The sequence below is a fragment of the Drosophila santomea genome, chromosome 2L, assembly GCF_016746245.2.
Source record: "Drosophila santomea strain STO CAGO 1482 chromosome 2L, Prin_Dsan_1.1, whole genome shotgun sequence".
Lineage (NCBI taxonomy): Eukaryota > Metazoa > Arthropoda > Insecta > Diptera > Drosophilidae > Drosophila > Drosophila santomea.
In genome coordinates this window covers 2,127,317-2,152,976 of record NC_053016.2, presented here as the reverse complement: position 1 = coordinate 2,152,976, position 25,660 = coordinate 2,127,317, and the positions used below count along the sequence as shown (strand labels likewise).

At 45.5% G+C, this 25,660-nt stretch overlaps 5 protein-coding genes across 6 annotated transcripts; 3 read left to right on the top strand and 2 right to left on the bottom strand.

The window, feature by feature from the left end:
- Positions 1–166: 166 nt before the first annotated feature.
- On the bottom strand, positions 167–4,297 carry LOC120458637 (tubulin-specific chaperone D). The gene is made up of 5 exons (XM_039646362.2): positions 3,192–4,297; positions 2,002–3,135; positions 1,522–1,941; positions 988–1,454; positions 167–927 (listed from the first exon to the last, which is right to left on the bottom strand). Exons 1-5 carry the CDS (start codon positions 4,132–4,134, stop codon positions 322–324), a joined length of 3,570 nt encoding a protein of 1,189 aa, XP_039502296.1. The 5' UTR covers positions 4,135–4,297; the 3' UTR covers positions 167–321.
- A 229-nt stretch (positions 4,298–4,526) lies between these two features.
- LOC120458503 lies at positions 4,527–6,191 on the top strand. The gene is made up of 2 exons (XM_039646170.2): positions 4,527–4,917; positions 4,991–6,191. Exons 1-2 carry the CDS (start codon positions 4,779–4,781, stop codon positions 5,902–5,904), a joined length of 1,053 nt encoding a protein of 350 aa, XP_039502104.1. The 5' UTR covers positions 4,527–4,778; the 3' UTR covers positions 5,905–6,191.
- Positions 6,192–6,639: 448 nt separating this feature from the next.
- LOC120458924 (THO complex subunit 2) lies at positions 6,640–14,340 on the top strand. Of its 2 annotated transcripts, none has more exons than XM_039646776.1 (15): positions 6,640–7,018; positions 7,198–7,366; positions 7,473–7,720; positions 7,782–7,915; positions 8,015–8,415; positions 8,473–9,222; positions 9,284–9,673; positions 9,735–10,082; positions 10,145–10,738; positions 10,797–11,487; positions 11,560–12,144; positions 12,207–12,250; positions 13,670–13,844; positions 13,902–13,945; positions 14,028–14,340. In XM_039646776.1, the coding sequence occupies exons 1-15, from the start codon at positions 6,792–6,794 to the stop codon at positions 14,151–14,153; spliced, it is 4,926 nt and encodes a 1,641-aa protein (XP_039502710.1). In that variant the 5' UTR covers positions 6,640–6,791; the 3' UTR covers positions 14,154–14,340. The 2 variants fall into 2 exon arrangements, with proteins under 2 accessions (XP_039502710.1, XP_039502709.1); XM_039646775.1 differs by having other exon boundaries at positions 12,204–12,250.
- A 424-nt stretch (positions 14,341–14,764) lies between these two features.
- On the bottom strand, positions 14,765–20,978 carry LOC120458925 (glycogen phosphorylase). Its single transcript, XM_039646777.2, has 4 exons — positions 20,522–20,978; positions 16,857–17,385; positions 15,179–16,785; positions 14,765–15,079 (listed from the first exon to the last, which is right to left on the bottom strand). Exons 1-4 carry the CDS (start codon positions 20,762–20,764, stop codon positions 14,924–14,926), a joined length of 2,535 nt encoding a protein of 844 aa, XP_039502711.1. The 5' UTR covers positions 20,765–20,978; the 3' UTR covers positions 14,765–14,923.
- Positions 20,979–22,578: 1,600 nt separating this feature from the next.
- LOC120451853 (phenoloxidase-activating factor 2) lies at positions 22,579–23,538 on the top strand. Its single transcript, XM_039635848.1, has 2 exons — positions 22,579–22,658; positions 22,719–23,538. The coding sequence occupies exons 1-2, from the start codon at positions 22,584–22,586 to the stop codon at positions 23,439–23,441; spliced, it is 798 nt and encodes a 265-aa protein (XP_039491782.1). The 5' UTR covers positions 22,579–22,583; the 3' UTR covers positions 23,442–23,538.
- Positions 23,539–25,660: the final 2,122 nt, after the last annotated feature.

The following is a 25,660-nucleotide window of genomic DNA, read 5'->3' as shown; positions in this document are numbered from 1 at the left end:
ATATTTATATAAAATTTATATTTTATATATGTATAAAAAATTCGTTGGTTCTACGTTGAAAAATGTTTTATGAAGTTTTTAAATCGAACTTAAAATTTCTTTCTTAGAAAGACACGTGTTAAAACACAAATTAAAAATAACGAACAATCATGGTTAATTGTTTTAATTTAATGAAGTTAAAATGAAGATGTGCGGCCAATATCAACTTCAAAGAAGTCTTACAAATTCTTAAGAATACCACTTATGTTGTCAGTAAAGTTGTGCATTAATATATTAAATGCTTATGGGAACATAAGAAGCCTAGCTTGTAATGCTAAAAATTCATTTATCGGCATTCGCTTGTTGCAAAGCGGCTGCTGCAGCTGCTCCACTTACGGGAGGCTTGATGTCCATTAGTTGGCACAACTGGTTCCTCAGCGGACGCACCTCCACCAGCGGCAGGGTCCAGTCCGTTTCCGAGAGCAGGGTTAGGATTTCATCCATATTATCCTCTGGCACTTCGGTGACATCGCCGTGAAGAGCCAACGCTTCGTATAATTTTGTGGCAGCGGTTTTGCGAACATGGACATGCTGCAGTCCAAGGAATACTGAGAGCTTGGAGAGGATGCGTCTGGACAAACGAGGAACCTGAAGCAGCTGGCAAAATGCACTGATGCTGGTAGCAGTCTTATACAGCTTCTTGTAGCCTTTAACCTCCAGGTTTAGCAGCTTAAAGATGTCCTCTGCAAAGGGATTTGCTTCATCATGTAGAACCGATTCCACAGTCCCGGATCCAATGAGTATGTCTAGGAAACTGAGCAGAGGATAGGTCACGCGCTCGTTTAGCAGGTGCTCCTCGAAAATCTGGACAATTTCAGAGCAGAGACGTGGAACAGTCTCAGGATTGGAACGCAAGAATTGGAATAAGGCACTGGAGGCATACTTGATCTGTAGAACAATTATTTTAGTTAATAAAGCTAAATCCAAACGGCAAACCATACAACTTACAAGAGATTCAGTTAGTTGACCAATGCTGGCACTCAGACCCAGAAGGACTCTTTTAGAGTAATCCGGCAGAGCGAGCAGCTCACAGAACAGGGGGAATGTGTGATCGGCAAATAACCACAGCACGGAATCCGCATCCGCGGGAAATATTTCCAAAAGTTTTGAATGCTCCCGTATGTGGGAGATCCTGGGCTGATGATGGATCAGCTGGCAGCAAAGACGACCTCCTAGTCCACGAGTGCGATCAATCTTCTCCACAGCCTGCTGCATGAAGCCCACAACAATCTCGTGCACTTGCTCTTGAGCGAGGAGATCAGGCGGACACGTAGTGACAATTTCGTAGAGCGATGACATGGCCGCCTCCCTCACCCATGCTCCAATGTCACCGCGGTTGTCCAGGGTGTACTCTTCCAAGGCTTTCAACAGGCACTCGATGACCTTGTTAAAGTTTTTAGGCTCAGCAAATGAGTCTGAAATAGAAAGTGTATGCTTAGAGTAGTTAACATTCTGAGAACATAACTATGATCTTAGACTCACCAATTCCCCCTCCATATCCCACGGTCTTCACCAACTTGGTCAAGGCCCTCACGCTCTGAGTCCTTGCCTCGCTCCACCTGTATGCCTGGATGTTCTCGCGATCACCCATTTCCCCCACCAAAACCGCTTGCAGTGGAGTAAGACAGTGTTTCACCAGACTGTCCATTATAGCCGGCAGATGAGTACGGATCATATAGGAGGGGAGCACACCCAGAGCAGCAATGTAGCCCATGCGAATGTGCTCCTCCAAATCGTTCTCTGCTCCCCTTAAATAAGCACTGATTATGGCTTCGTTTTCCTCGCGTCTGGAATCTGAGCAGTAATAGGTGGCACTCAGTTCCCCGAACGCCTCCACCGCACAATCCCGAATGGAGTTTGATTTGGTAACCAGACAGAAGTCGATGACTTTCTGCCAGGAAGCTGAAAAGAAAAACACAATTAAATGATATGCTTACTATACTTTAGTGACTCCTTTCCTACCCAAACACTCCGGCGTCGCCTGCAACTTGGCCTGACTGCAGTTCTTTATGTAGTTGCTCGTGCAGGATTTCATCAGTTCTCCGCTCATTCCGCGATAGCAATTTTTCTCTAGGAACGTGGTTATCAATTCATTGAGCTCCGCAACCCTTTGGTTGGACAGGTAAACCACTTGGGGATCACACTTTTCCTCCAGTTTGCGCAGGGCCAGAGTTATTTCTCCCATGGCCAAGACACAACCATGTCGGCAGTTAATATCGATGGTGTCAGTTTTGGCCAGCAGTTGTGGAAGCACTACAGCGGCCATGTACTCGGGCTCCCAAAGGGATAGTTTATGCAGAGCTTTGGCTGTCAGCTCCCTTATAGCCGGATCCCAATGGTTTACCTTATGCTGCACTAGATGATTAATCAATGGTTCCCTGTACACCTCAAACTGTGCAATGTAGTCACTGATGTTTAGGTACGAATTCTGCCGGATGCCAACGGAATAGAAGTCTGTCGTGGTGGAGATCTCGATTCCGAATGGGAAGTTGCCCAAGCGTCCAACACTTTCCTGAAAAGCGGCAGAGGCAGCCCGCCTGCAGTTCACCTCGCGATCAAACACGGCAACGGTCAGCAAGCCTGATGAGATTTTGTGGACAAAGGGTTTCACGTCATCCGGATTGTAAGCCCTGGCAAATGCCCAGCACATGTAGCAGGCTGAGTCCCGGATGTGCTGGCCCACCGACATGTAGCCCTTCATCTCATCGTAGAAGAGCGCCTGCATAAGGAGAGGAACCAGCTCCTCCAATCGATGTGGCAGCAGCAATCCTCTTTTTGCCAGTTCTGCCAAAGCCAGGCACGCACCGTGCCAGGCCTCGTGGGGTTCCAGCGGGTTAAGTATATCAATCACTGAGCCTATAACCTCATCGGCCAGCTCCTTTGGAAGGCGATTGGTAACTCTGCCTAATCCTTTAGCGGCACTCCAGCGTATATCGTTTCCACCGCTTCGGAGTGCCTGGAGCAGCTCTTCGATCACCTCTTCTATAGCATCGGGGACCACTATTTCCTCCCCTTCTTCTAGCGATGGCTCCAAAACAGCTGGGTCACCACCTGCTGCAGTTGTCTGGTTTAGATTGGTCGCCAGTGAACGAGTACCTACGTAAAAACTGGTTTATTATAGTTTCATGCGTGAATTACGAACGCAAGCTTACCTCTTTTATAGCGCCAGCTGGCAATGCGTGGCTTCAAATGAACCAATCCGATTCTCTGGACGATTTTTACATAGTTCTTGTACTTGAGGAAGTCGTTGTCATCCTTGTACTGACAGGAAGTGATCCACTGAAGAAGTTTGTCCGCATACGGCAGTAGATCTTCCCGCTTTCCGTGTTTTAAAATAGCAGCTACTGCAGCCAGCTGGCCGAACTTCACATTCACCGTGTCCGCTTGGTGCTGCTCCATGATCCACTCCAGAAAACGCGCCAGATATAAATCCTTGATGTCACTGCGAATGAAATACTTGGCGGCCAGGAAAGCAGCCATGCTGCTGCAGGTGTCGTTGGAGGACACATAAAGCTGGATGAGCTCGAAGATGCGATCCATCTTGGTGTTCTTCGATTGGACATGGTTCACGGGACTGCAATTGGTGGTGGGAGCAGAAGGAGAGGTGTCATAGGCATCTAATCTCGACATGTGAAAGGGATTCAAGACCAGGATAGACATCCACAGGAGCAGTATGTAGCGTGTTTCCCACTGCTCGAACTCCTTGGGATTCTGCTGACCCAGCAGGTCCAGGACAAACTCCAGATCGCTCAGTTCGTGTGGCATAAACTTCACCAGTACCTTATAGGTGCGAACTTTACAGATGATGTAGAGATACTTAAAGGCGGCATGGAGCTCTCCCGTATCCAGATCTGTCTTTCGAATCTTTTGGAGGAGTTTGCCGAGCAACTCCTCCAAATGTGGATCCAGCAGGTGGGGCTGCTCCTGATATCTGGACAAAACCTGGGCGTACTGCTCGAACTCTCTTTCAAAGGTGCTAGCGGCAATGGATTTTATGTTTTCAATCATCTGCAGCACCTGCTGCAGTTCGGTGAAGTGCTCCAGCGTGTTTGCGGGCAGGTCCTCATCCTTGCACTCCTCCACAGGATTCGACATGGCTGCTTGACGTTTTTATCGAGTTTTAAACCCACAGCCGGCAACAAAATCAATTCGTTTGTGAATCATTTGTTTAGCTGCCAGAGTTGCAACCCTACTAAAAACATACTGCTATGACACCACAGATTAAATCGTTTCAGAGCGTTAAAGAGCAAAACTGGCATGCAAGTAACGGATTTTTTCCTATTGAAAGATTCTTTATTTTATTTTTTCTTTCGTTAAACTGACTTATGTAAATACAACTGCAGTTATTAAGTAAGGTTTTTAATAAATCGTTTGGCTAAATAAATTCAGCTAGTGTCATGTTGTCTTTGGTGTGGCCGTTTTGCTTGCAGCTGGTAATACCGTTAAGCAGCTGTTTGGCCAGAGTTGCCAGGTGTATTTATTTTTTTTATTTGTAGTGGCAAGGCGAATTTGCGAGATTAGGCGAAAGCGAGTTTTTTTATATTTCCTCTAAACGCACCAAAGCAAGCCAGAATTTTGGATTTTAAAAGTCAAACGATAGAGTCGATCCGCTCACACATTCGTCGAGTTTGCTGTGAGCGCGGTGGTGATTGCTGTGAGAATCGCGTTGAAAGTTCGGGATCCGCAAGTTCTGGAGCGTTGCATTTGTTGACAAACCGCAATTTCTGGTCCAGTACACCATGAAATCAGATAACTACCGTCTCATAGCGGAAGTGTCCAAGCGGCGGTGTCTGTGGGACACCAACATGGCCATGACGTACCGCAACCAGGACGCACCGCTCCAGTGGGCGAGTGTTGCGCAGATTATGCAGCAGGATGGTGAGTGGCGGGAAAACGAGCAGGGTTTCTTATGCCTAGGAAACCTAAAAATAACACCTGGCAAATTTTGCAGTTACGATCTGCAAGAAACGTTTCAAGGGAATGCGGGACAGCTACCGGGCGGAGGTGCGCAAGATACAGCAGAAACGCATCGAGATGTCCCACTGGCCGTACTTTCGCTCGCTGGAGTTCATGCGCCACCTCTTCGATCCGGAGTGCCTGGTGCCCTTTCCCCCGGAGCCCTGCGTGATGGACGCCGATCAGTCGGATGTCTGTGAGGCCACCCGCTTAGTTGACTTCGCAATCGATGTGGATTTGGACAATGATGACTCTGTTGATTTTGAGATCATCGACGACATATTCCAGCGGGAACCGTCAGTGCCCCAGGACTCAGGCTCGGATAAAGGTTCGCTGATCAAGCCGTTGGATTCCTCATCCTCGGGCGCCCAGCGCTCCGATCAGGATCTCTCGCCCACATTGCCCACGCACTTGCCATGCCATCAACAATTCCTGCCACGTCCACCGCCGCCCTCGAAGAGGGCACGTCGGAGGAAGACTTCGCCGTCGAACGATGGCACCTTTTTGAATGGATACGCCAGCCAGGCGACGAAGTTTCCCACTGAAGCCGATTTAAAGAACGATTCGGATTTAAGTTTTATGCTAAGCATGATGCCCCACGTAAAGTGTCTGTCAGCCATTAGCAATCTCAAGTTTCGAATGGAGATGGCGCGAGTTCTGGTGGAACTCAGAGAGGAGGATCAACAGATGCTCACTGGGGCGGGACCAGGAGCCGTTCCAGAGCGAGGACTGCCCAAGCTAACGCCCGCCCCGAACTCGAGTTTTGCCTCTCAGCTGGAGAAGAACCATTACCATCTATCCAATTCCAGCTACCAAAACAGTAGCCCAAAATCACCATCTTCGTTAGACTATGTGGACAGCTCCATGATTGAGTGCGATGTCAAGATAGAGAATGAACCCCTACTATGAAGACTTTGCCTTCAGCGCTCTACCAAATTAATACGATTTTACATTACCCAAGAAATATTTCTTTTATATTGTTACACGTTTTAGAGGAAGCCACTACTCAAACTTTAGTAGTTGTTTTGTGCTTCATTGGCTAAATCGTTATCATAATTATCCACATGCTGACTTGCTTTTAAATCACTGATATATATTGGCCAATAGATAATTTTAACATTTTTGACTCTGGCAGTGGCTGTTCTTAAGCAATATATAACAAATCCAATATATATAAAGAAAAGAACTGCTGATGCTGATAAAAGTAAAAGGTTTTGTTTATCATTGGGTCATCATCTGGAGGGAATGTTAATGGATTTTGATTGATTTCAGATTCCCTTTTTAAAGAGACCCCTAATTTATATGTGCATAAAATTTTATTTATAAAGAGGGACAAAGATTTTAGGGCGAGATAATCCCAAAATGATTTCTGTTTCAATTCCCAACGTTCCGATATAAAATGTCAAACCGTGTTATTAATAAATTAAACATGTATATTGTTCAAAAACAAGTTTATTTTTATTGATACGTACGTATATATATATATATATATATATATACATTTAAAATATAGATAAAGTGTACTTCACTTTAAATAAATTTCAAGACTATTATTTTATGTTCCATGTTAAACATTCCAGAAAAAAGGCAACTTGAAACACGGTTCTGGCAGTTGGACGTTTTTGTTTCGGCGAACGGCAATCAGTTAGGAAAGCGGTACGGTCACACTGGTGACACTAACTAAAAAAAAGTGTGAAAATTTGTCAAATATTTCGACAAGTACAGCGATTTAATTGATTCGGGAGCAAAATTCAGCCCCCGCAGCAAAGCGCCCGCGTGTTCCACCTGATCCGAGGATGCAGAGATCCACAGACCGGATGCGCCGGCTGAAAAAGCTGAAGAGCGTTACGGGAGTGCAGGATGGCGTTGGAGGCGGCGATGCAGCGGCGACGGCGGAAACCCGAACCTCTGCACCGTCGGACACGAACGGAGGAGCCGCCAGCAGCGCAGCCGGTGGCAAGGAGCCCGGCGCACTGAATCCGGAGGTCTTCAAGCACTTCGACAAATCCGGACGCAGCGAATTGTACGTGTGTGGTACCACGCTCCGACACCGATGCAAACGCAGCCAGAGATATACGCACACGCGCCCAAACACTCGCACTCGCAGTACAGTGGCTGTCGTCAGTTTGTGTCTTGCTGCTGGATCGACTGTTTGGACAGACTGTTCCTCGTTCCCTAGCTAAATTAAACGTTTACTTCTAGCCTGAAGTTCCTCAAGCAGCAGTTACAGGATGCGGCGGATACGCCCGTCTACGACAAGAACGGAGTCTTCAAGCAGGGCATCTCCAATGCCATATATCAGCTTCTATGGCAGGCCCTGCGCTTCACCCACAAAAAGGACATAGTACTCCATCTGCTCCTGGAAGTCGTGGTGAGTAAAAGTCTGTTTTTGTAGGGAAAGCTTTATATGGATTATTACTTCTTAACATATGGATCGGCATTGCATGAGTTAACATAAATATATTCTAATGTTCCAGGCCCTCCATGCGGACTTTCCCAGCCTCATAGTGGACGTGGTTAACATTCTGGACAGCGAAACCTCCCTTATAACCGATGGATTTCAGGAAGAACGACATGCCTTTGTGCAACTTGTCAAGGACCTGGACAAGGTGGTTCCAGAAAGTCTTTTAAAAGAGCGTTTGGAAATCGATACGCTGCAGGAGGTGGGAATCGTCAAGAACAAGAGCTTCTACTCCAAGTTCATCAAGGTCAAAACCAAGCTATAGTACGTATAATAAAAACGATTAAAGGCTGATACAATATGTAATTTCTACTTTCCTTTTAAGCTATAAGCAACGTCGATTTAATCTTTTCCGCGAGGAGAGCGAAGGTTTCGCCAAGCTTATTACAGAGCTAAACCAGGAGTTTGACGAGAGCACCACCCCAGAGAGCATAATGGATATAATAAAATCCCTTATAGGTAAGATATTTACGATTGCCTTGAATATTTGGAAACAGTGTCAAACCAATATACAAGCGCTTAGTAAAATTAACTTATTAATTGTTAAATGAATGGCAGGTTGCTTTAATCTGGATCCGAATCGCGTACTGGATATTATCATCGAGTCCTTCGAAACTCGTCCGGATCGATGGAACTTGTTTATACCCCTGCTGCGCAGCTACATGCCCACTGGTGCCATTATTTGCGAGGTCCTTGGATACAAGTTCTGCCACTTTAAGGACTCTCGCACGCCCCGCTCATTATATCATGTTTGTGCTCTTTTGCTAAAGCATGGCGTTATTGCGCTGAACGATGTATATGTCTGGTTGACTCCAAACGATGGCAGCATCAAGGCGGACTGGGAGGAGGAGCTGGCGGATGCCAGGGAAATGGTCCGCAAGCTAAATCTTATTCAAACCAACAAAAAGGAAGACGAAAAGGATCCACCACCGCCGCCCTCGGTTAAGAAGTTCAATGAGGTAGAGCTAGTAAACGTTTCGTGGGGGATTCTACTAATGATATCGCATTTTTCGCAGGAAAAATACAATGCAAACCAAAAGTTTGGTCTTTGCGAGGCTCTGCTTAAAGTTGGCGACTGGGAGAATGCGTCTAAGATCATCCAGAAGCTTCCCGAACAGGCGGTAGTACTGCAGGAACCCATCGCCCGTGCCATTGCCGATCTGATTCACCTGTCCGTGGAGAATATCTACTACAAGAAGTGCTTTAAGGCTCCCGCTGGACGAAGGCAGAGCCGAAATCGCCTGTATGACGATTCCAAATTGGTGGCCAAGATGCAGGCAAAGGAATTCAGCGACTTAAGGAAGTACACCTGGCCGATGGCCAATGTGTTGGGACCTGCCATGCACTACGACACTGTGCTAATGTACAAGCTAATCCGTATCATGCGGAAACTAGTAGTCGATATGGGCGTAGACAGCCTAAATGGACCTCCGCCGAATTCGGAGGCAGAGCAGCACTACTATGACATTATGAGCTCGCTGGATGCCTGCATTCTACCCTCCCTTCTCTACCTGGACAACAACTGCTCAATGTCCGAAGAGATTTGGGCAGTGCTCAAGTATTTCCCGTATCATTTTCGCTACAGTTTGTATGCGCGTTGGAAGAACGACAGCTACCAGATGCATCCCAATTTGATCAGGAGATGTGGATTGGCACAGAGGGATATCAAGGCGCTAATGAAGCGCGTGAGCAAGGAGAACGTCAAGCAGTTGGGACGTCTGGTAGGAAAGTACAGTCACTGTGCCCCAGGACTGCTGTTCGACTATGTGAGTTTTAATTACTTGCTTTTCCAAATAAGTTTATTTATTTCAATTTCTATTGCAATAGATTCTCTTGCAAATTCAAATCTATGACAATCTCATTGGGCCGGTCTGCGACATGCTCAAGTATCTTACTGCCTTGTCTTTTGACTGTTTGGGATACTGCATTATCGAGTCCTTGACGGTAACGGGTCGTCTCAGGTTCAAGGATGATGGCACGTCGTTATCCTTGTGGCTGCAAAGTCTTGCCTCCTTCTGCGGCACCATCTACAAGAAGTACAGCATTGAGCTGAGTGGGTTGCTTCAGTATGTGGCCAATCAGCTAAAATCGCAAAAGAGCCTGGACTTACTGATTTTGAGGGAAATCGTGCATAAGATGGCAGGCGTGGAGTCCTGCGAGGAGATGACTAATCATCAGTTGCAAGCCATGTGTGGAGGTGAACAGCTCAGGGGAGAGGTAATTATACTAGTCTTTGTTATATGATTGTTCAGTCGATTGAGTGTGTTTGTCGTTCTAGGCTGGCTACTTTAGTCAAGTGAGGAACACGAAAAAATCTTCTAATCGCCTGAAGGAGGCCTTGGCTAACAATGATCTCGCCGTGGCCATTTGCCTTTTGATGGCTCAACAGAAGCACTGCGTCATTTATCGTGAGACAGCGGCGCACAGTCACTTGAAGTTGGTGGGAAACCTGTATGATCAGTGCCAGGACACACTCGTCCAGTTCGGTACTTTCCTAGGCTCTACTTATTCTGTGGACGAGTATGTGGAGCGGTTACCATCGATTATTACCATGCTCCGCGAGTACCACATAAACACAGATGTGGCCTTCTTCTTGGCTAGGCCCATGTTCACTCATCAAATCAATGTAAGTCCGCGCAATCCATTTTGAAACATAATATTTACATTTACACATAATATCTCCTACAGCAAAAATACGATCAATTGCGTAAGGCTGATCCTAACGCCAAGAAGCTCACCACGGCGCAAAAACTCCAAAAGTATTTGGAAGCCACGCAGCTGATCATGCACCCTATTGTAGAGTCTGTTCGTCCACTGCACAGTTCCAAAGTGTGGGAGGACATTAGTCCGCAGTTCCTGGTAACTTTTTGGAGTCTGAGCATGTACGATCTGCACGTGCCCAACGAAAGCTATCAGAGGGAGATTGCCAAGCTGAAGCAGCTGGCCCAGCAAGCTGCAGAAGGCAAAGACTCTAACCAATCTAAGAACAAGAAGGAGCAGGAGCGCTACATTGCGCTTATGGAGAAGCTGAACGACGAGCGTAAGAAGCAACATGAGCACGTTGACAAGATCTCGCAGCGGTTGCAAGAGCAAAAGGATAGTTGGTTCCTTCTACGATCAGCCAAATCCGCAAAGAACGACACCATCACGCAGTTCCTGCAGCTCTGCCTCTTCCCGCGTTGCACCTTTACAGCTCTGGATGCACTATATTGCGCGAAGTTCGTGCACGCCATCCACAACCTCAAGACATCGAACTTCTCTACCCTGCTCTGCTACGATAGGGTAATAACACAAAATATCTTTATCTGAAATCGATCTAACTCTTTAATCTTTTCCTTAGATCTTTTGTGACATCACTTATTCGGTTACTTCGTGCACTGAGGGTGAGGCTACGCGGTACGGACGCTTTTTGTGTGCCATGCTCGAGACCGTGATGCGTTGGCATGCGGATCAGGCGGTGTTTAACAAGGAGTGCGCCAATTATCCTGGTTTTGTGACCAAGTTTCGCGTTAGCAATCAGTTCTCCGAGGCCAACGATCACGTTGGCTACGAAAACTATCGGCATGTGTGTCACAAGTGGCACTACAAGATTACCAAGGCAATTGTATTCTGTTTGGACTCGAAGGACTTTATGCAGATCCGGAATGCACTGATTATCCTAATGCGAATACTGCCTCACTATCCAGTTCTTGCCAAACTGGCACAAATCATCGAGCGTAAGGTGGACAAGGTGCGCGAGGAGGAGAAGACAAAGCGACCGGATCTATATGCCATTGCCTCCAGCTACATTGGACAGCTGAAGCTGAAGACTCCCCACATGCTGAAGGAGAGTGTCTTTCATCAAATTGCCGAGCGGCCAAATAAGGAGTCGCCGACCAATGCCAGCGCTCCTGCCGCACCCAACAGATCCGATAAAGTGCCACCCACCTCTCCATCTGCACATACACAAGGAACAAGGGCTACCAGCGGAGCTGCCCCCCTCTACAGCAGCGAACAAAAGTCGGGCAACAGAGAGCCAGAGGCAAAAGCAGGTGGGTTGAAATATTTATTGCAGATAAAATCAATATTTAAACTTAACAACTACTATCTTTTACACGTTTCAGCTTCCACAACGCGCGAATCGAAGAGCCAAAAAGGCGAAGGCAATACCGTCACTCTGGTGTCCACAGCCACTTCAACGGCATCCAACAGCGAACGCGAGAGCAAACAACGTGATCTTCCAGCGCCACGCGAGTCCCTGTCGCGTAGCAAGGATGACCCGCAGGAGCAGGCAAGCAACGGCAGCAATGGCAGCCGACAGAGCGAGAGCCGTAATCGGGATATGGATCGAGACAGACAAGATCAGCACGACCAACGAGGCATTAGTAGCCATCGCAGTTCCAGAGACCCGGTGCGGGTCAAGGAGCGCACAGAAGCCGAACTGCATCAGAGGTCACGGGAACGTTCTCAGCGTCTGGAGGAGTTGGAAGCGCAGCAGCGGAAGCGCGAAAAGACATCGCGACGCGGCGCCGAAGAGCGTAACCGGCATGGAGATGGGGTCGAGACCGTGGACTTGGTGGGCAGCACCGATAATCGTCACTACGAAGAGTTCGAGGGGCGTATGAGGGACCTGAGCTCCGTGTCCAACGAGAGCAACGGTTCGATGCAGCATCGTCAACGTAGCCATGAGACCATTGAATTCGAAAAAGGTGCGTAGACCAGACCATCTAAATCTGACTACTTCATTCCTAACGTTCCTTTGTTTTAGTAGATTCAAAGCGTCGCAAATTGGAATCGTCAACCAGCAGTTCAAAGGTTAGTAGCATATGGTTGCAGACATAAGTACGCTAAGACAACAACAGTATAAAACAACACTACGATGACGGTCAAATCTGGAGGGAAAGTACTCGAGGTTGTTCTGATTGACTATGCGAAACTTAAATCGTTTTTCATCACCAACTTCTGCTCGAAACTGCAACTGCAAAATCAACGAATCAATAACGCACCTGACACCTCAAACTAAAAATCTATAATTTAAAACCGAAAATTGGATGCGGATGCGATGGATCTTGTGGGCATCTGCAATATTCCTAAGTTCTATCGGGGTGTTAATTTTAAGCTAAGTTATAAGAAAAAAAGTGAAACATTGTAAAAGCATCATCGTTAATTTACCTAGAAGGAATTTTTTTTTTGTTTTTCTAAATTTGTTAATTAATTTTAATAGTAAGATTAGTTGTGTAAATAAGAAAACAAACTGGAGTATCAGGACCATTGAGACGACAATCAAATGTAAGAAGACCAGGACAAACGCGAAGGACAATCTTTCAAAACCAAATGAACACGACGAAGGCTGGAAATTCCACTACAATTGAAGGAAAAATAAATCAACTATATTCTACCTTAAAATCTACACGGAAAACAATGAAAAACATTTTAACTACGGTTGCCATACATTACAACAAATTCTAAGGCTTCAATATAACGAACAAATGTACTTCAAACATCTTCAAAATGGAATTCAACAAATAAGTCGAGATTCTGGAAACCTGTACTGAAAAGGACATCTCTTTGCTAACTTGTGATGATCATTCAGTAAAGTCAAGATACTGATTGATAGAAAGCACGTGCATCTAACTCAAAACCAATCTTCTGAAGTCAAAATAGCAACCTATTTTCGAATATGGAGTCTACAGTAAATAAAAGCTATACCTGCCCTGGATCTAGCAACTTCGTTCAACAAGCCACTTTTAAAATTAAAATCTTCAAAATCAAATGTACGATCCTCTTCTCCGACTACCCATGTGAAGATGTAAATTATCCGGAAACCAGCTTACTATGCTAACGAGGACAAAATCAATTCAATTACTCTGTGGAACACCTGCTAAACCATTCTTCAGCATCGACTTCGTGAAAGCCCCAAAACTCCCGAGGATTCCTAGTGGATACCTGATTCAGCCGCTTCTCTGATTTCCAACCCGCGGAAAAGTTACCTGTGCAGCCCAGTTTAGTTGTTAATTCGTTGATGTTGAGACTGTGCACGGGTAAGTGATGGGCGCGTGGTGGGGACGGCGGACTTATAAACCATATGACACAGAGGACACCTAACAGACACAGGCGAACAGCGATACAGTTGTACCTTTTCGGTTTTTGTTGCAGTTATAAGTAGTTAAACGCACACCCTTTAACGTTTAGAGGAAGCAAGTTTTTACAACCATTAATCCTGTGCCGTTGCAGAAGGTGGAGGAACTGGTGGACAGCGTGAAGAAGGCGCGCGGCCTCAAGACCAAAGAGCGCAACAAGGACAAACTGTCGGATGAGGAGCGGGACGCTCGCAAGGATCGCAAGTTGGGGCGCAAGCGCGACCGCGTCGAAGAGTCCAATAGCAACGAACATAAGCGTCGACGTGAAGGTGAGAGAAGAATCATTTATCGGATAGTCAAGACATTCAAATGCGAACAAATTTTAGCACAAAATGGCGAAGAAGAACTGCGGGATAGAGAGCGGCATAGGGTGAGTGTAATATCTAGTAGTCCTCGACATTTCCAACTACTGGTATTGGTGGGTTACAACTAATATGGTTCCCAATCTATAGGAAAAGTCACCGCGGGAGCGATCACATGAGAAATTCGATAGAGAAAGAGGAGGAGCCAGCGGCTCGCGGGGCGAGGAGCGGCAGTACATCAGCAAGTCCACTCGGTCCTCCAGAGTCAACTATTGAATGCAATCGGGGCCTTTTGTTCGCCCGATCTGTGCATTGTGGAGCGCATTTTGTTTAATTTTTAAAGAATTTTGAATGGCCTATCCATCCATTGTAGCAAAGAACGAAACTACTTTTGAAATTTGTACAATTTTTAGTGACTATTTTAAAAGAGAAATCCGAACAATTACATGTAAAAATTACTAAACCTTTGTGTTTTCTGAATGGGAACTGTAATAGCCATAATATTTGTACGAGAAGTTCATTCCCCACATTGTGTTTGTGTTTAAACATAATAAATTGTTCATTTGCAATAAGACTAAGATGTAAATTCTTCGTGTTACTTATTTGTCACCCAACCCACAATGAAACAGCAGCTTTCTATTTCGAATCAAATTTTATTCAATTTAAATTAATTTTACATTTAACAGTTGAACTTGAGGTTTAATCTCGATTTAAAACACGCATATCCGATATCTAAACAAGCTTGCCACTAACGTTTATTACAACTCTTTCCATTATTTTTAATAGACTTTTTCGTTTACTTTGAAAGTGTTCCTGAGGTCTTTTTAGGTAGGTACCGTTGTTGGTGTTGTTGATTCCATTCCACAGTGATGAGAGAACTAGGCGAATTGTTTATCTTGATTTTTATTAAATAAAATATTAACAATTCTGGGCTGTGGCCCGTGTTTACTTGGTTAGTTTTAGTTGTTGCTTTTGGCGCCTAAACTTGGACTTTGACTTTAGCAAAAGTAAAGCACATAAATAATAAAATAATATCAAAAATTGATTTAGTTCTGTGGCTGATCCTCCGGCGCTGGCAGCTTCTCCCAGGTGGGCTCCACTCCCCAGATCTCGCGGGCGTACTCGGCGATGGTGCGATCCGACGAGAATTTGCCGCTGGACGCAATGTTGTTGATGGACATCTCCAGCCACTTGGCTTGGTTCTGCAAAATAAGCGAAAGAAAGGTGGTTTAAATAAAGATCCTTTTCAGAACTGGACTATTTACTCCCCCAAATCGCGTGGCTAAATCTAGGACTCTCACCTGGTAAGTCTTGGAGACCAGATCCTGGGCCTTGATGTACGCATCGAAGTCGGCCAGCAAGTAGTAGTGGTCGTACTTGAGCAGAATGTCGGCAATGTTCTTGAACTCGTTGGGATTGCCGGGGCTGAAGAATCCTCCCTGGATTTGGTCGATCACCTGCTTGACCTCGGGGTTGGCGTTGTAGTAGTCGTAGGCATTGTAGCCCTTCTTCTTGAGCGCCTCTACCTCCTCGACGGTCATGCCGAAGATGAAGATGTTGTCCAGACCCATCTCCTCGGCCATCTCCACGTTGGCACCGTCCAGGGTACCGATGGTGAGGGCTCCGTTCAGCTGGAACTTCATGTTGCCGGTACCAGAAGCCTCTGTGCCGGCGGTCGAGATTTGCTCGGACAGATCGGCGGCGGGCATGATCTTCTCGGCCAGGGTGACACGGTAGTTCTCCAGGAAGATAACCTTCAGCTTATCGCCCACAATGGGATCGTTGTTCACCACGTTGCCCACGGCGCAGATGAGCTTGATGATCTGCTTGGCCACATAGTAGCCCGGAGCGGCCTTGCCTCCAATCATGATTGTCCTCGGGGTGAAGTTGGCTGTGGGATCCTTCTTGATCCTGTTGTACAGGGTGATGATGTGCAGGCAGTTCAGCAGCTGGCGCTTGTACTCGTGAATACGCTTCACCTGGATGTCGAACATGGAGGAGGCGTTGATCTTAACGCCGTAGTCCTTCTCCAGAATGGCAGCAAGCTTCAGTTTGTTCTCCTGCTTGACACGGGCCACATTGCGCTGGAAGTTGGGGTCCTTGGCCCACTTCTTCAGGGCAACCAGTTGGTCTAGATGCACTGGCCACTCGTCACCGATCTTCTCGGCAATCAGATCGGAGAGTCCGGGATTGCAAAGCAGCAGCCAGCGACGCGGGGTAATACCGTTCGTCTTGTTCTGGAACTTCTGGGGATCCATTTCGTAGAAGTCATGGAATAGCGAGTCCTTCAGGATCTGCGAGTGGATGGCGGCCACCCCGTTGACGGCGTGGGAGCCTACGATGGACAGATGGGCCATGTTAATGCGCTTCTCGCCATCCTCCTCCACCATCGACATGCGACGCATGCGGTCCAGATCGTCGGGGAACTTCTTCTTCACATTCTCCATGTGCAGGAAGTTGATGTGATAGATGATCTGCAGATGGCGGGGCAGGATGGACTCCAGCAGGGAGACGGGCCAGCGTTCCAAGGCCTCTGGCAGCACGGTGTGGTTGGTGTAGGCACAACTCCTCACGGTGATGTCCCATGCCTTCTCCCAGGTCAGGTGCTCCTCGTCGACCAGGATGCGCATCAGCTCAGGGATGGCCAGCGATGGATGGGTATCGTTCAGCTGAATGGCCACCTTGTCGGGGAAGTGATCGAAGGTGTTGCGGACCGCCTCCCGGGAACCGAACTTCGAGGCCTTGTAGCGGCGGATGATATCCTGCAGCGTGGCGGCGCACATGAAGTACTCCTGCTTTAGACGCAGCTCCTTGCCTTCGAAGAAGTTGTCGTTGGGGTACAGCACACGGGAGATGTTCTCAGCCAGATTGCGGTCAAGCACGGCCTGGATGTAGTCACCATCGTTGACTGTATAGGCAAAAATAGCGATAGTTTAGTTCTTGCCCTACAAAGGGGACCAATCCCGATAAGATACTCACAGAACTTGAGGTTGAAGTCGATGGGCGACTTGGCGGACCACAGACGCAGCGTGTTCACGTGGTTGTTGTTGTATCCGGGAATGGGGTTGTCGTAGGGCATGGCAAACACCCTCTGGGTGTCCACCCACTTCTTGCCCTCGGGCGTGTCGATCACACGGCCATAGAAGTTGACCGGCAGCATGAACTCCGGACGGGCCTTCTCCCAGGGGTTGCCATAACGCAGCCAATCATCGGGCTCCTCCACCTGCTCACCGTTCTTGATTTTCTGGGCGAAGATACCGTACTCATAACGGATGCCATAGCCATAGGCGGCCAGACCCAGAGTGGCCATCGAGTCCAGGAAACAGGCGGCCAAGCGACCCAGACCACCATTGCCCAGACCGGCGTCCTCCTCCATCTCCTCCAGGTTCTCAATGTCCAGACCCAGCTGGTACATGGCCTCCTCGCACTCGCTCTGGATGCCCAGGTTAATCATGGTGTTGGTCAGGGAGCGACCCATGTAGTACTCCAGCGACAGATAGTAAACGCGCTAGAAACAAGGTAACATTTTAATGCAAAAAAGGACATCGATAGTTCATAAGCTTATTTCATGAGTGGGATACAGATTTCGTGCATTTCCGTAGTGATCAGCCAAGTGCAAGGTGCAGCTGCACAGTGCATACAATAACTATAATACAACGAATGCCTTATAAAAGGGGCGCCGGCGTCGGCTGAAAGACCTAGTTATGCTTGGCCAGAAGGTCACCCAGTTTCCAACGGAATACCAGCTTATCAGCGAAAAAATCGCACGGTAATTTCAGGGCAACCCAACTGGAAAAACTATAAATAGAGGAAGGCATTCACAATCACAATCACCGGTTCGATTCAGTGCGAATCTATCGATCGATGTTACGAGGGCATTAATTGTGTTTATAGCAACGCTATCAACCGATTGCAGGCTGCACTTTGCATGCTGGGCAAACATCATGGCAAAGCATGAATCTATACAGCTCGGAATGGAGCTCATTATCACCACCCAATGCTTGAGTAATCATGCATCGATCTCGGATCACCAATCAACACCAATCACCATTGACGACAACATCGCCCAGAGTGTCGCCAGTTAGTAGCTAATGGCTCCCAGGGTATGCTAATCCTATCCCTTATCAGTCTACCTATGTAATCTATGCCCTAAAACGCATACCTATCGCGCATGATGGCTTCAGATGTCTGATGCTATGCGATCCGTCGAATCGGAAAACTTTAGCTAATTAGTTCGGAATGTTTGGAGAGCGTGTTTTTGTGTGCATATTTGTAGGTGAATGGGGTTAAGGCGCCTATATAGGATCCGGGATTTTCGATTACGAATATTTTGCAACCCATTTGGCAGATAAGATATATGGAATTAGGTGAGGAGGTAGTATGAACTGATTTGGGAAATATGTTTTAGGCGAATGCTGTGATAAAACCCACTATTGATATAGGTATATAGAAAAACTAGTTATGACTACTTTGTATTTGATAATCAAATAATCAGCCCGGGTAATCGGCTACCAAATACTAAAACCAATTCTAAGCATGACCTCTCTGCTGCACAAAAAATTAAGTGAATAACCTATTAAGCTTATCTAATCGAAGTTAAAGGCTCCACAACAAAACGTGAGTAATCTTTTAGATTCATAAAAAGCTTTTGAAGTCATTCAACTACAGGTGGTGATGTTTTCCACGGCAGTTTGTTGTGTAGGGTCTTCTATATTCGTTCTGGCCAGGTCTACAGTCGAATTAGAAACCAGACATATGTTTTTTTGCGGCTTTGATAAAGAAGGCCACACCAACCAACGACCGGTATTTGTTTGCGTTTGTTTATTGTATTTTTTCGCCTATATGCAATAAATAAATGACAGATGTGCAGAGGAAGTGGAAATTGCAATAGTACTGCTGCATTGGCATTGCATTTTTCATGATCGCTGATAGCTAAACGATTTTAATTGGGTTTCCATGTGGGTGATAAGTGGAGCCGTATTTTCGATTTGGTCAGCCTGACTAGAACGGCTGTGGAAAACTACAGCCTAAACTTTTACCGGGTAATAAACTCTTTTGTGTGACTATTCACCCCGCTGAACTTTCTTCAATTTGCATAAATTGGTTCAGAGCCCGATGGACGCCAAGTTGTCTTCAATTAACTCTAAGTACCATTCTACGCACAACAACAGCTGTTCAAGTATCTATAAGATACAATCGTCAGCTAGCAGTACATACAATTCGGTTCAAATTCTGACGGTTGCGTGAGCTAATTGCATGTGGGGGACAACAAAACAAAATCGGGCCTATAAAAGTTCCACAACGTGAAAGAACTAATATATAGATATGTACGTATATATATGCGCACGAATAGAAACCGAAATGGTAGCCAAAATAAAAACTGAGAGAGGAAAAATGGGGAAAAAATTTTCCTTGATATTTTTGTCAGTTGGTTGTTGTTAATAACCTTTGATTGACCTTGAAAAATGTGTGCCGACGCCGTGACGGTATCCACAATTTAGTTGAATTGAAAATATTTATTACCCAAAAGTGTATATAGCTTGAACTTCTAGCCATCGTCAATGGAAAATTAATAGATACATTTTGGTGGGCTTGAAATTGAAAGTGATTTAAGCTGACATTCAGCAAGGACAAAAATGTTTAGCAGTCGATGCTCAGAAATTTGCAAATGAAAAGCTCACGCTTTGGGCACGTGCTTGGATACATGTATCTATATACATTGTATATTGTGTATCTGATGGATGCGGCTAAAAGGGTGCACTTGCTGTGCACACTTGCCCCACTTAAGCTGCATTTTCTGGGCTAATCGACACGGCCCCAGGAAAAACTTATTACTAAAAACTCATAAATATGTTTGCTTAGATATAGAAGTAGCTCGGCGACAGCTGCTAAATGCAGAGCTATTTTTAAGTTATTGTTGCTTCGTCAGCTGGCGGGGAAAATTGTCAAGTGGCTGCGGAAAAAGAGGAGGGGTGGCTGATAAATTCGCCGGCTTTTTGCAGCACTTTTGCAATTTGTTGCAGTGAAAGTGTCACACCTTTTTTTGGCGCTACTTCTTGGCATTGATCCCATTGCAGTCTTTGCTTTTTGGCAATTTCGCGGATAATTAAATGAAACGAAACAATTATGTAGTAGCAAAACAACGAAAGCGTGGGAAATGCAGCAGAAGCCAAAATTGCAGATGAACAGTGAACACTCGGAAATTGATGGAATTATAGGGGAAAGAAAAGGAAATAATTCTGCATATGACAGTTAACGTACAATTAGGACAGCAATCTAATATAAGAATAAAAGAGATCTTGTGTTTATATATGAGATTTTCAGATACTTTTGCTACCTTTTTAAATTTTTTGGCTGAGTGTTCACTGTAATATCGTTGGCCAAAGCGCATTGGGGAATAAATAAGCAGCGAATTAAAGAGAATGAAGCAGGCCGAATAAAATGTCGTAATAGCCAAAGAAATTTCGGAAAAAATATTTCTAAGGAAATTAATTGAACTGTTTTGAGTGCCACAGGAAGGGATAATCAGCCAGTGGAACACCAGAGCCCGGACAAAGTTAGGTTAGGTGGTCCAAGCACTTCGTTTTGGAAAATTCCATGGACTAAATCAATAATTGGGTGGCCTGGCTGGGCGTGGAACTCACCTTGGGATCCTTCTCGTAGTAGTGCTGCTGCGTGCGAATCCAGCGGCCGACCATGTTGTCCTTGACGGTGTTGGCCAGGGCGAAGTAGTAGTCCCTCAGGGTGGACACATTGCGATCCTTGACCAGGGTGTAGTGCAGGTGCCGATTGAAGTTCTTCTTCACCTCGGTGACATTGCCCACCTCGGCGATGCCGCGCACCGAGATCTGTTTGCGCCGATCGGCGTCCGATTGGGGCTTCGACATGGTGTCCTAGTTATGTCCCTTCTCTGTGGCTGTGGCGGCTCTATATAGTTCTGATTCTGATTAGTTCGCTGATTCCGTTGCGTGGGTGCGCGTGTGTGTGTGTTGCGTGGACCCGTTTGCGTGTGCGACAGCGAAGAGGAGACGGAGACTATAGACACAACCCAGACCTGAACCTGAACAGTCGACCGTTCGCAGCAAAATCCGGAGCGATTCTCACTTTATACTTTCGCCATACTTTCGGAGATAGCTTTTGCGCCAGAGCTTTTCTCTCAGCGTGCTGCTCCCCTTGTAAACAACTCCCAGGGCACAGTGGGCTGTGTCTCAACTGCTACGAACAAATACTTATCATCAAAGGAATAAATTGCAACAATATTTTTTGTTACCTCACCCAAACAACTATATACCATATGTTTGATTTTTGTTAATACTCTCTAATCTTTTAAATTTCAATAACGGGTAATAGCTTTTTGCAGCATTTTTCGACATAACGCGCCCACTGTGTGTTGCTGATGCAGCGGTTCTTATCTCGCCGGTGCATTTCGCTGTCTCTCTCGCACTTCAGCTATGCTGTATTGCCGCATTGCTCACCAGTACTCTCACTCGCTCACTGCCTCTCTCTTACTGGCGTTCTCTTTTTGCCCCAGTCACCTTGTGCGAAGGTCATACATGCGTATTTGTTGTTTATTTTCCGTTTTTGTTTCATCTTGAGGCATTTGTATGCTTTTTGGAATACAGTGGGTGGCGCCCCCATGAATCGGATTGAAGCTTTTCAAACAGACGGCTGTCAAATGGAAGCTTTCAAACAGCTGTTCAGGGTGGAGAATTGAGGCGGGCTGGATATTGGGGATGCCAACTTCCTTGGTATTTAAAACTTGAAGATATATTCGTATCTAAGGGATACTTGAAAATCTCAGAGATTCTTTTTTAGCTTACAGATTTGTTTCGTGAAGGTACTTAGGTACTAGTATTCAAAAACATTCCTTTATTACTATTTTGTGGCTTCATTAGGGAAAAAAAATCTCTTTCTACTTTTCCTTGATTAATTTGGAAGTTTAAAACAACATTGCCCTGAATATTTGTGCACTGCAGTGCTGCACTGGTCTTCTGCAACAAATGCTAATCACAGGACAAAGGGCATCTGCAATTCTATCCGAACAATTCAGTTATTCCATTTCTTGTTTATTACTTCCCATAATGGCACTCCCATGTTCAACTACTTGGGAATGCATGCGGAAAAAGTCCTTGAAAGGTGCCGTGGAGAAGGGGGAACATTGCCAGGGACCAAGGCGCCGCTTGTTTCGTGAGTTCACAATTTGCTCGGCTATTTTGTAGCAAATGAAAATGATTAGCACATTTGGCAGAAGGAAAGCGAGAGGAAACCTTTTGGACATCTGCCAAGTGGGCTGCCATCGAAGTGAACGCCATCATTCATAAGCTTGTCTGCTAAAAATTTAAAACTTAATTGGAATCTGCTGCCTCATCCTGCCAACCGTACGGTCCTTCACTTCTCGCACATATGCGATATGCAACTAGTTTTTGTTATGTTTTCCATTCGTTTTTTTCTGTATTCAGCTGCGAGTATTATGCAAAAGTTACACTCAGAAAAAAAAAAAAAATTATTGAGCGAAAATACACTACCACAACTTGGACCGTTAGGAAATAAAATAAGCGGCAAATGCTTTCTATAATACAAAGGATTTATCTCAAAAAACATTGTGGAATTTTTGAATCGGCGTATTGTACTGATAAGCTGAGGGCTGAGTTCGCAGAGTAAATTCTAAGAGCTCGGATTCATTTTATTCGGAACACTCGTTGCGAAATGACGCTTTACTTTGCGTTTCTCGCGACGCTGATAGTCAGCTTTGCACATTGTCAAAACTTAAACAACAAACAGGTTAGTTTGTTTAATATTTGTGGAGTGATGAGTTATTCAAATGGAAAAGGTACAACGCAGGTACAACGTGGCAGCTATAATCGAATGGTGGAGCCATTTCCTTGGGTGATTGCTGTGCTCGATCAGAGGGATTGGATTTTCCGGTATATAGGAGCGGGATCTCTGATTAAAAACAATGTGGTCCTTACAGCCGCTCATATTCTAAACGACACCACCGAAGACGATCTGCTGGTCCGAGCTGGCGAATGGGATACTTCGACTACGAATGACCGGAAGCATGTGGACCTCGAGGTTCTGAAAATAATCTCCCATGAACAGTTCAACAGATTCAATGCAGAAAACAATGTGGCGTTGCTCATTCTAAAATCCGAATTTGAGCTGAGTACCAACATTGATATCATTCCATTGTACATAGCAGAAGGTGGAATTGAAAAACTATCCTGCTTCTTCAACGGTTGGGGAAAAGTTTATTTAAACTCGACGGAGTATCCCACCATTCTCAAGACGGTCCATGTCGACCTATTGAACATGGCAGTGTGTAGCAGGCGGCTTCGTAGAAAAGTGTCTAACCAAATCTGTGCGGAAAGTCTGGGAGAAAAGGATTGCAGTGGCGACGGCGGTGCTCCCGTGGTTTGTCAAATACCTAAATATCCAACCAAGTTCGCACAGGTGGGTATTGTCAACTGGTTAACTCAAAAGCCTGGCGTTAATACACCCACCGTTTATACGAATGTTCGTAGTATGATACGCTGGATTGATTATCATATACGTCTCAGAAATTAGGAAATGGAAACAGTAAAATTTGTATTCACAAACCAAGCACAAGTCTCAAATCGATCTTCACTTATTTGCTAAATAAAAAATCACAATAATAACTTCATTTTATTACGGAATTATTTATATACATTCTGTTTAAGAGTACTATTTGCTTATCAACATAAGCAAGTCGCTCAATCCAATATTATCAGTACAAGAAATGCTGTGCAAGTATATATAAATATAAGAAATCGTTTTATATTTAGCCAGATTATTTTATTAAGCGTTGTGCCTATTACTTATGCCATAAGCATGGTTGATGAGCAACACTGCGTATGAGCGATATTGGTTAAAATTCCCTTTTATGTCCTTAAAATAGTAATGTAAAATGAAACACTCTGTAGTGTTAGCCCGCTTTTCGGCTAAGTGTACAACGCAAGCAGAAATAATCTGGGCTAAAAAATCGCATTTAAAAGAGGGCAGGTAGCTGAAATCTGTAGAGGTGGGCAGAAGTTTTGTGGGTGGGAAACGGCGTTCAAAAGTTAAAGTGTTGCCATTTTTCATTTTTTGCACGCTACTTGTTTGTTGTTTTTGGTTTGTTTGTTTGTTTGTCGCTCCACAAAGGCGAGTGTGTGTGGGAGGAACCAGCACAAACATGCGAAACATATGTGAGTTGCGTTTGCCGTGTGAAAAAAGAGCGATTCGAGTGCTTGTTAGAAAGAGAGCGATTGCGGTGGGAAAGGGACGCCAGATGGATGGGGCACACGAGTGTGTGCATGTGTGAGTGAGATCCTGAAACTCGTTTTGCCGCTAATTGGATGCTGAAGGTGTCCTCCGTGTGTATGTGTGTATGGCTGCGGTCATGTGTGTGTGTGTGTGTGGCCCGGAGTTGAAGTTGCCAAACATCATTAACAGCAGCCCGACACGCCCACCGCCCTCTGACTTCCACACTTAAACACATGTATTTCCTGTTTACCTAAATTAGTCAATTACAAAAAACAAATTTAAATGATCTGAGTATTGAATATATCTTAAAATGTAAAAAAAACGAAAGTGTGTGTGCATTATGTGCACTAAAAATTGATTTATTTTTGGAAGTATACCAGCTTGTATTGGATTATTTTCTGCAGTGCAAGCCGAAAAAAAACGCTGCCTCAATAATTACAATTTTTTGCACTGCTGCCGCCATACTACCTCCTTTGCAGCCAGTTCTGATGATGAGATTAAAGTTTTGGCATAATGATGTCTCATTAAATTAAATGGCAGCATTTCCAAGCAAAACTGATGTAATTTGCCCGTCGTAGTTGTCTGATTAATGTGGCCTGGCACTCGTCGGAGTGGCGGAAAATCCGGGAAATGTATCTCCGCGCCGTAAACTGTTTGGCTTTTTTGACTCGGCCGTAATTCGCTTTTTTGGCCCCCGTTTAAGTGTTTGCCATAAAGTTGTGTATCAATATCAATATTGGAGGAGTGCCCAGTGAGTTCCAGGTGCCCCTGACTGTGCGGCCTGCCCTCGCATACACACAAATTGATATCGAATTACAATAAAATCTGCATTTATCAAAAGTTCTCACGCACACAAGCGCACCTGCACACACGCACGGCACACACATGCAACAGTTGTAAGTTGGCATTTGTATGCGTGGCCTTTGGTAACCTGTAACCCTTTTTGTGGCCCGGGCAGGTGGAAAAATCGAACAGCAGCGCCTTAAATGTCTTCAACGAGAATTAGGCAAACACAAATTTCCAATTTATGCAACTGCTTAAGCTCCGTTTTCCTATGAAGTGAAATGTAGAGGAGGAAGTCACCTAAGCAGCTGGTTGGGGATCATAAATTGAGGTGATACACCCACGTTCTCGGTAAACTTCAAAGCGGAAGGAGGAGGGAGGAGGAAGGACTTTCATGATGGACTCCCAGTGGGAACATTTGGGGGCAAGCGCGGCCATTATGAGCTACTTAGCAACCGATTTGTGCAGCACTTGCCGCACCTCACGCACACACAAGCACTCTGCCGTTGGCATTAGTGTGCGTTTGTGTGTGTATGTGTGTGCCTGAGATGGGGAAAAAATAAGCGGACTCAAATCGCCGAGGATTTGAAGGTTTCAGGTTACCACAGAGAGAGCATCTTTGGCGGCGTTTCTTGAATTGAAATTGCTTAATTTAGCAGATAATTTGGCCAACAAATTGTTTTCTGTCCCCCTTCCCCCCACCCCCCGAGAAAAACACACATTCAGGGAATGTAATT